Here is an 11,286-nt window from a genome sequence, read left to right as displayed (position 1 = left end):
AGTAAAGAGAGCCCAGGAGTGAAGGGTACGAGCTTCTGCACATGCTCAGTATGAACCTACAGCAACAGGGCTTAACCATGCTAATCTACAGTAATGATGTTTAGAATGAAATAGATTTACTTCTTATTATTAATAATAGTAATAAATATAATATTAATGGTTACTTTATAATGATTATTAATCCAATTATTAATAATACTAATGTATTATTATTATTATTGTTTATTTTTAGGGCTGTCGAAGTTAACGCGATAATAACGCATTAACGCAATCTCAATTTAACGCGATTAAGATAAATAGTGCCATTAACGCAAATTCTAGTTCATGTTGAGACTTGACTGGTAGAACAAACGTTTTAATGTCGGACTTGCCACCGTTGTTCATTTGCGGTTTGTTAACAAAATGTAAAAGAGCGTCGTAGCATCTGCACTTGCATAATAAAGAAATAAATACACGCTATATTCACAAGTTGTCGGGAGCAGAACACTTTATTAACTTATTCTGTTACGGTAAAGAATACCGGACAGCTGAGTCAAGCACGTTAGTCCATGAACTATGGAAGCCCCAAAGGGTCAAAACACACTCACTTCGTGTAGAAACGTCCATCAAACCATTGGATAGTATTACTACCTAGTATGTGAGTGAATAAAACTCCCTTACAGTTTTCTCTTGTCCCAGCAGTTTTTAACATCAGTACATTTAGCATAAAATGTGTTCACCATTTTAATTGTAACATTTCACTTAAAAATCCTTGTTTTCTATAACATTTACACAGATTTTTTTTATGCGATTAATCGCGATTAACTATATGAAATTCTGAGATTAATCGCGATTAAAAATTTTAATCGTTTGACAGCCCTATTTATTTTATTATCTCATTTATTAATCTTATTATTTGTAGTGTTATTTATATTATTACTGTTATTTATGATCTATATTCTTATTATTATTGTTATTTTATTATTATTTATTTATTTAAATATTAATATTTACATTATTATTACTATTATTAATATTATTGTTATTATTTATGTTTATTATTATTTTATTTATATTATTGATTTCCTCCTCAGTTTCTCCTCAAAATCCCAAACTGAGCTACGCTGCTGCTGCACTACAGACAGAACCATCAACCTCAAGCCCCGCCCCCTCCAGCTCACCAAAGGTACCACGCCCATCACTGACCACACCCCTCACATTAGTACCAGCACTGGTATGATTGATGTGTACAATAGAGCACTGACACGCCTTCAGCACTCCTAACAGTCATATGAGGGAGAGAATCCCCACAGTCCTGTTACCCTGATGTGTGTAGAAACCTGGACTAATCTGTGTGTGAGCTGTGATCTGAGTGTTTGTGTCTCTACAGGCGGGCGTGGCCGTGAAGAGGAAGTTTGAGTTCAGCAAAGAGCGACAGGACACTCCTGCACCTCCTGCTAAAAAACACACCGCCTCCCCCCAATCAGGACCCCCCAAAACCCCTCCACAGAGAACCTCCTCCAGCACGCCGTCCAGTAAAGCAGGTCTGTACCATCACACACCGATGATGGATGATCTGGAGATGATTGTGTTGGACTCATGGTTCTGGTTTCTCTCCCAGCATCTTCCCAACTGAAGCCCTCTGTGAAGCCCCGCCCCCCACGGCCCTCAGAACCAATCGCGTTTAACCGCATCATGGACGGTGTGGTGTTTGTGCTGAGTGGATTCCAGAACCCGTTCCGTGCTGAACTCCGGGATAAAGCTCTGTCCATGGGGGCCCGGTACCGGCAGGACTGGACCCCCGACTCCACCCACCTCATGTATGCTGCACACGTCCTTATTTGGGCTTCCTGTCATTGTGTATTAGTATTATAGATGCACTGTAGGGACAAAAGTATTTGGACGCCTAAACATGAGCATGTCGAACGTCTCGTTTTAAAAACAAACTGCATTAACACAGAGTGATCTATTCAGGCATCTCACACTACTTTGAATTGTGTCTGTGTGTGGGAATTTGTGCCCGTTCAGTTAAAAGATGACAGCATTTGTACGGCTAGGCACTGATTGATCAGTTGGTGTTCCAGTTCATCCCAGAGCTGTTGAGGCTTTCTGCAGAGGAGCGCGGTCATGCTGGAACAGGAAAGGACCTTCCCTAAACTGTTGCTGCAAGATTGGAAGAATGTCATTTTCTTTATATGATTGATTTATTACACCGTTAGTAACTGTTGTGGCTGAAACACATGATTTCAGTCACTAGAAGGGGCGTCCAGATACTTTTGACCATGTGGTGTATTTCAGATTTGTAATGTTAGAATATTTATTACCCTTGGTAATGAGCTCAGGGTAAATAATCCATGTTTACTGATCTCAGTTTGTATTAACATGGGCTGTCAGTCACAGACAACGTGTAGCAGGAGGAACAGTGACCCTGACCACTGTGCTGTTGGTTCTCACTGTGTGTGTGTGTGTGTGTGTGTGTGTGTGTGTGTGTGTGTGTGTGTGTGTGTGTGTGTGTTCCCACAGCTGTGCGTTCTCTAACACACCTAAGTACACCCAGGTGAAGGCGGCGGGGGGGATGATAGTGCATAAGGAGTGGGTGCTGGACTGCTGTAAGAGGAAACAGAAGATCTCCTACAGGAGGTGAGGATCCACACACCTGAACACCTGAACACCTGAACCCACTCTCACCTTCATCTGTATATGTAAAGAACTGCCTTAGATTGTGGAACATGACTGCAGGGATTTCCTACTGTTGAGCTGCACTGGTGCTGGATGTTAGTGATGAACCAGGACTCACACTCAGCTCTTTATTCATGGTGGATGGGGTTCAGTGTGTGTGTGTGTGTGTGTGTGTGTGAGAGTGTGTGTGTGTGTGTGTGATGTATTCAGTATTTAAAAGCTGATTTATTAATGATTATTTAAAGGAGCCACTTACTTTGAAGTGTGATACAATGTATTTCTACCTACACACACCTACACACACACACACACACACACACACCTACACACACACACACACACACACACACACACACACACACACACACCTACACACAGAATGCACACATAGTAGTTTATGGTGTTGATGTGATAGGTGATAGGGTGATTAGGGGTGATAGATTGATGATCGTAGGGTGATGACTGGGGGGTGATGGGGTATTGATTGGGGGTGATAACCGGGGGGTGATAACGGGGGGGTGATAGGTTGATGATTGTGGGGTGATTATTGGGGGGGGGGGGGGGGGGGGGGGGGGGGGGGGTTGATGGGGCAACATTTGGGTGTATTTCTGTGTGCTTCTGTAGTGAGGGCCAGCTGTAGCCTAGTGGTTAAGGCACTGGTCCAGTGATCAGAGGGTCGCTGGTTCAAGCCTCACCACTGCCAGGTTGCTGCTGTTGGGCCCTTGAGCAAGGCCCTTAACCCTCAATTGCTCAAACTGTATACTGTAACTGTACTGTAAGTCGCTTTGGATAAAGCGCTACTACTAGCGTCTGCTAAATGTCGAAAATGTAAATGTAAAATGTAAAGAGATTTGAGCTGTGATTATTACTGGAGGGGTGAAGGTTGGGGATACGTGGTGAGAATGAGAGCTGCAGGGGTTCTCTCTACAGTTTGGGGAGGGGCGAGTATCTGTGTGTGTTCTGGTGTTTGATGGTGTTTGTTGGATTGTTGCAGGTATTTGATAGATGGAGCAGAGTCCAGTTCTTCATCGGAGGAGGAGGAGGGGAGCAATGCTGAGGAGGAGGTGAGAACACTAATGAGTTTTGGGGGGAGGGGGGGGGGTCGTGGGGTCGCAGGGTGATGCTTTCTTATTTCACACTTATTTTCACCGTCATGTTACCATAGAAACAGCTTCAGTATGACTTCCTGTTTTAGTCAGTCTCTTTTGATTGATAAATGGGGTACAGGGGAGTGTCAACGTGTGCACAACAGAGGGGCTACAGTCAGTAACTGAACACCCACAACTTATAAAATAATGAATGCAGGTGTTCCTAATAAAGTGCTCGGTGTGTGTATTGTGTAGAAAGGTTCGGTGAAGAGACCCGGCGCCAGCAGGAACGTTCCGGTGAAGAAGGAGAAGAGTGAGGAACGCACGGATGAACAAGGTGAGCTCACACAGCATCATGAGTTCATTCAGGGGTTCCAAACTGCTCCTGGTTCTCAATCAGCTCTCTCAGGCAGTACGTGTATATCATCTGTGTGTTCCTCATGGTTCCTGGTACAGTGTGTGTGATGTAGAATTACTGTGTAGCTGGAGTGCTAACCTCATGATGCTGCACGCTTCAGTAAAACTCTGGCTGGTTGTTGGACTCAAACACCTCAAAGATCCAGAGGTTCCTAGATCTAGATTTTTGGAATGTGGTTATGACTGAAGGTCTCAGTCCTCAGTGTCTAAGCTCCTCCCACTCCAGAACATCTCTCCCTCTGAGCCTGAAGTGTGTGTGTGTGTGTGTGTGTGTGTGTGTGTGTGAGAGAGATAATGAAGAGGCTGGAGTGAAGTGGAGATGAGTGTGTTGCTGTTGGGGATCTTGACGACTTGTGGGTGTGTTGAGGGGGGGGTGCAGGGGTTTTGGAGAGCTGATGGGGGGTGTAGATTAAGGTGGTGGTGGGGCTTACGTCTAGTTTATTTAAACAGGGAGGAGACTAACATGCTGTACACGTGTGTGTGTGTGTGATGCAGATGAAGAACGTGATGATGATGATGATGAGTCTGGGATGGACACTGAAGATGAGCTCAGAAGGTAAATTCCAGAAGCTGCAGTAACTCCGGATTTAAGGGTGTGACGGTGTGTTGGTGTGTTACTGCAGGGGTTTTCAACCTGTGGGGTGCGAGTACTTGTCTGGGGGGGGCGCGAGTGCCCGACCGGGGGGCGTGACATTACGAGATTTTTTTAGGACGTGTGTGTGTCTTTAAGAGAGACGCTCTGTTCACAGTATAGATTATAAGTGATTCAGGAGTCGATTCATTTCAAGCGCAGCGTAAGTTTCTTTTCTCAGTCATCTCTCCGTGTTTACTGTTATAATAAATGTTGCGGTTGTAAATAAACACCGACTACTACAGAACATTCTGTGTGACTCGCTTACCTTAAAAAGCTCCGGCTTAATTATACTGAGTATTACCACAGAGCGGGAGTCGACTCAGAGTCGTTCTGTCCGTGGAGCTAAACGTTTTCTGTCGGTCAGAAGTTCGCAAGTTCGCGGTTGGCACACGAAGGGGGGCGCATGTCCAAAAAGGTTAAAAACCCCTGTGTTACTGTATTGTGTGTGTGTGTGTGTGTGTGTGTGTGTGTGTGTGTGTGTGTGTGTGTGTTAGGCTGGAGACAGAGAGGAAGAAGATGAAGGAGCAGGAGACGGTGGGTGGAGGAGGACAGGTGGAGGATGAAGATGATCCGTATGGTGGATCTACAGATGAGAACACTGATGCTGAGGAGGAGGAAGATAAAGCCATACCTGAACTACCAGGTCAGAGCACGAACCACCCATAAACCACCGCCCAACAACCAACCAACCGCCTAACCACCACTCAAACAACACCCAACCGCCTAACCACCGCCCCACCACCACCCAACCGCCTAACCACCGCCCCACCACCAAACCGCCTAACCACCACTCAAACAACACCCAACCGCCTAACCACCACTCAAACAACACCCAACCGCCTAACCACCGCCCCACCACCACCCAACCGCCTAACCACCGCCCCACCACCAAACCGCCTAACCACCACTCAAACAACACCCAACCGCCTAACCACCACTCAAACAACACCCAACCGCCTAACCACCGCCCCACCACCACCCAACCGCCTAACCACCACTCAAACACCCAACCGCCTAACCACCACTCAAACACCCAACCGCCTAACCACCACTCAAACAACACCCAACCGCCTAACCACCACTCAAACAACACCCAACCGCCTAACCACCGCCCCACCACCCAACCGCCTAACCACCACTCAAACAACACCCAACCGCCTAACCACTGCCCCACCACCACCCAACCGCCTAACCACCACTCAAACAACACCCAACCGCCTAACCACCGCCCCACCACCACCTAACCGCCTAACCACCGCCCCACCACCACCTAACCGCCTAACCACCACTCAAACAACACCAAACCGCCTAACCACCACTCAAACAACACCCAACCGCCTAACCACCACTCAAACAACACCCAACCGCCTAACCACCACTCAAACAACACCCAACCGCCTAACCACCGCCCCACCACCACCCAACCGCCTAACCACCGCCCCACCACCAAACCGCCTAACCACCACTCAAACAACACCCAACCGCCTAACCACCACTCAAACACCCAACCGCCTAACCACCGCCCCACCACCACCCAACCGCCTAACCACCGCCCCACCACCAAACCGCCTAACCACCACTCAAACAACACCCAACCGCCTAACCACCGCCCCACCACCACCCAACCGCCTAACCACCACTCAAACAACACCCAACCGCCTAACCACCACTCAAACAACACCCAACCGCCTAACCACCGCCCCACCACCACCTAACCGCCTAACCACCACTCAAACAACACCAAACCGCCTAACCACCACTCAAACAACACCCAACCGCCTAACCACTGCCCCACCACCACCCAACCGCCTAACCACTGCCCAACAACCAACCAAACAACACCCAACCGCCTAACCACTCCCCCACCCAACAGCCTAACCACTGCCTTACCACCACCCAACCACCACCCGCTGCCCCTCTGAATGGATCGAACCTTTATTATGTTATTGTTTCTCTCTCAGATTTTTTGGCGGGTAAAAACTTTTACCTGTACGGTAAATTCCCCGACAACCAGAGACGCCTGCTGCAGCGCTACATCATCGCCTTCAACGGGTGAGAGGAGCACACACACACACACACACACACACACTCACACTCACACACACACACACACTCTCAGTACACACCCACACTCACTACACACACACACACACACACACACACACACACACTTACACAGTAAACACACACACTCAGTACACACCCACACTCACTACACACACACACACACACACACACACACACACACACACACACACACACACTTGCACAGTAAACACACACACTCAGTACACACCCACACTCACTACACACACACTCACACACACACAGTACACACACACACACTTATTATACACACACACACTCACTGCACACACACACAGTCACTATACACACACTCAGTACACACACACGCACAGTTAGTACACACACACACTCAGTACACACACACGCACAGTTAGTACACACACACACACTCAGTACACACACACGCACAGTTAGTACACACAAACACACTCAGTACACACACGCTCAGTTAGTACACACACACACTCAGTACACACACACACACACACAGTACACACACACACACACACAGTACACACAAACACACACAGTACACACACACACACACAGTACACACACGCACAGTCAGTACACACACACACTCAGTACACACACACACACTCAGTACACACACACACACTCAGTACACACACACACACTCAGTACACACACACACTCAGTACACACACGCTCAGTTAGTACACACACACACTCAGTACACACACACACACACAGTACACACACACACAGTACACACACACACACACAGTACACACAAACACACACAGTACACACACACACACAGTACACACACGCACAGTTAGTACACACACACACACTCAGTACACACACACGCACAGTTAGTACACACAAACACACTCAGTACACACACGCTCAGTTAGTACACACACACACTCAGTACACACACACACACAGTACACACACACACACACAGTACACACAAACACACACACAGTACACACAAACACACACAGTACACACACACACACACACAGTACACACACGCACAGTTAGTACACACACACACTCAGTACACACACACACACACTCAGTACACACACACACACTCAGTACACACACGCACAGTTAGTACACACACACACTCAGTACACACACACACACACACAGTACACACACACAGTACACACAAACACACTCAGTACACACACGCACAGTTAGTACACACACACACACACAGTACACACACACACACTCAGTACACACACGCACAGTTAGTACACACACACACACACACAGTACACACACACACACACACAGTACACACACGCACAGTTAGTACACACACACACTCAGTACACACACACACACACAGTACACACACACACACTCAGTACACACACGCACAGTTAGTACACACACACACTCAGTACACACACACACACTCAGTACACACACACACACACAGTACACACACACACACACAGTACACACACGCACAGTTAGTACACACACACACTCAGTACACACACACACACACAGTACACACAAACACACTCAGTACACACACGCACAGTTAGTACACACACACACACAGTACACACACACACACTCAGTACACACACGCACAGTTAGTACACACACACACAGTACACACACACACACTCAGTACACACACGCACAGTTAGTACACACACACACACACAGTACACACACACACACACTCAGTACACACACACACGCACAGTTAGTACACACACACACTCAGTACACACACGCACAGTTAGTACACACACACACTCAGTACACACACACACACACACAGTACACACAAACACACTCAGTACACACACGCACAGTTAGTACACACACACACACACACACACAGTACACACACACTCAGTACACTCACACACACTCAGTACACACCCACTCACTACACACACACTCACTACACACTCAGTACACACACGCTCAGTTAGTACACACACACACACTCAGTACACACACACACACACAGTACACACACACACACACACAGTACACACAAACACACTCAGTACACACACGCACAGTACACACACACACTCAGTACACACACACACACACAGTACACACACACACACTCAGTACACACACACACACACACAGTACACACAAACACACTCAGTACACACACACACAGTACACACACACACTCAGTACACACACACACACTCAGTACACACACACACAGTACACACACACACACACTCAGTACACACACGCACAGTTAGTACACACACACACACACAGTACACACACACACACTCAGTACACACACACACACTCAGTACACACACACACACACACAGTACACACAAACACACTCAGTACACACACACACAGTACACACACACACTCAGTACACACACACACACTCAGTACACACACACACAGTACACACACACACACACACTCAGTACACACACGCACAGTTAGTACACACACACACACACAGTACACACACACACACACTCAGTACACACACACACACTCAGTACACACACACACAGTACACACACACACACACTCAGTACACACACGCACAGTTAGTACACACACACACACACAGTACACACAAACACTCAGTACACACACGCACAGTTAGTACACACACACACACACAGTACACACACACTCAGTACACTCACACACACACTCAGTACACACCCACTCACTACACACACACTCACTACACACACAGTACACACACTCACTGCACACACACACACAGTCACTACACACACACTCAGTACACACACACACTCAGTACACAAACAAACACACACACACTCAGTACACACACACGCACAGTTAGTACACACACACGCACAGTTAGTACACACACACACTCAGTACACACACGCACTCAGTACACACACACTTAGTACACACACACACACACACACACTCAGTACACACACTCGGTGTGTACCTGAGTGTGATGATCAGATATTAATGATACTGTGTGTGTGTGTGTGTGTGTGTGTGTGTTACAGTGCTCTAGAGGACTACATGAATGAGAAGGTCCAGTTTGTGATCACCAGTCAGGGCTGGGACGATTCCTTTGAGGACGTGAGTGTTCATGCTTTATTTGGACAGATACACTGTACCGCCAAAAGTATACGGACACCGTTATTATTACTGTGTTTCAGACACAGGATCAACATTCTGTATACATTATATAAATGATAACACTTCCAGTGGTTAAAACACCTGTCCATATACTTTTGCTTGTACAGTCTGTGTATGATTATTTTTGACTGTGGGGAGTCGGACCGCTGGACGGTGGATGAATGAACCATCGTTAGAACCATCGTTTCTCTCTCTGTCTCTCTCAGGCTCTGATGGAGAACGAGAAGTTGAGTTTTGTGAAGCCGTCCTGGATTTTTGCCATCAATGATCGACAGAAGATGTTACCATACCAACCTCACACTGTAGTACCCTAACCTCACCCCACCCACCACTAATACTCCCCTACCAACCTCACACTGTAGTACCCTAACCTCACCCCACCCACCACTAATACTCCCCTACCAACCTCACACTGTAGTACCCTAACCTCACCCCACCCACCACTAATACTCCCCTACCAACCCTACACTGTAGTACCCTAACCTCACCCCACCCACCACTAATACTCCCCTACCAACCTCACACTGTAGTACCCTAACCTCACCCCACCCACCACTAATACTCCCCTACCAACCCTACACTGTAGTACCCTAACCTCACCCCACCCACCACTAATACTCCCCTACCAACCCTACACTGAAGTACCCTTCCCTCACCCCCCACCCTTAATGCTCCCATATTCTCAAAATATCGTAAGATATGGACGTCCTGTTCGCCCTCGTCTCCGCCTCAGACGGCTGATGTAGGCGTGTGATGACTGCTGGTGTTTCTCAGGAGTCAATCCTGAAACCTTCACACTGATGAATGGACCCGTGTGCAGAGCTTCAGTCCAGCGCAGCAGCTGATCTCTGATTGGCTGATCTCAGTTTGTTTGTGGGTGATTGTTGTGAAGGTGTTAAACTGATGCTCAGTGTAAATAGTTCCTGTGTCATTTCATTTATTCGTTTATTCTTAATAAAATCATTCAGGATTTCAAACCTGTACTTTTGTTTCTCTCTTAAACTTCTTTAGTTTTAGTTTTTTTCTCTCATAATAAAAATGTAAAACACATCTGTGTTATGGGGTTTTTTTGTTGGGGGGGTAGTGTTTGAAGTTTTGTATGTAGTCACACCTACAAACCCACCTGTAGTGGGGTCGTCTGTGTCTAATTGGGGTTCTTTAATATGCTGAATACTTGAAATGCTATTAAAGTTATGGATAAAAAAAATCTATTTTTTTAATAATGTAAAACAGGGTGAAAGTGTCAGTTTAGGAGTTGTAGTGTGT

At 46.9% G+C, this 11,286-nt stretch overlaps 1 protein-coding gene across 1 annotated transcript in view; it reads left to right on the top strand.

Annotated features, from left to right (window-relative positions):
• The window catches only part of xrcc1 (X-ray repair complementing defective repair in Chinese hamster cells 1), a 21,090-nt gene extending 10,020 nt beyond the window's left edge, over window positions 1-11,070 (top strand). The window contains exons 7-18 of the mRNA XM_062986062.1: window positions 1-25; window positions 1,074-1,165; window positions 1,370-1,523; window positions 1,601-1,799; window positions 2,503-2,619; window positions 3,653-3,722; window positions 4,002-4,083; window positions 4,659-4,719; window positions 5,292-5,440; window positions 6,759-6,849; window positions 9,885-9,960; window positions 10,227-11,070. The exon at window positions 1-25 is cut by the window's left edge and continues 93 nt beyond it. Of these exons, the coding sequence (XP_062842132.1) occupies window positions 1-25; window positions 1,074-1,165; window positions 1,370-1,523; window positions 1,601-1,799; window positions 2,503-2,619; window positions 3,653-3,722; window positions 4,002-4,083; window positions 4,659-4,719; window positions 5,292-5,440; window positions 6,759-6,849; window positions 9,885-9,960; window positions 10,227-10,334 (1,224 nt within the window). The 3' untranslated portion in view covers window positions 10,335-11,070. The remainder of the gene's footprint in view (window positions 26-1,073; window positions 1,166-1,369; window positions 1,524-1,600; window positions 1,800-2,502; window positions 2,620-3,652; window positions 3,723-4,001; window positions 4,084-4,658; window positions 4,720-5,291; window positions 5,441-6,758; window positions 6,850-9,884; window positions 9,961-10,226) is intronic.
• The last annotated feature ends 216 nt before the right edge of the window (window positions 11,071-11,286 follow it).

Source organism: Trichomycterus rosablanca, chromosome 23, assembly GCF_030014385.1.
Source record: "Trichomycterus rosablanca isolate fTriRos1 chromosome 23, fTriRos1.hap1, whole genome shotgun sequence".
NCBI classification, from domain to species: Eukaryota; Metazoa; Chordata; class Actinopteri; order Siluriformes; family Trichomycteridae; genus Trichomycterus; species Trichomycterus rosablanca.
The sequence above is the reverse complement of the archived record's forward strand: the minus strand, read 5'-3'. Positions and strand labels throughout refer to the sequence as shown.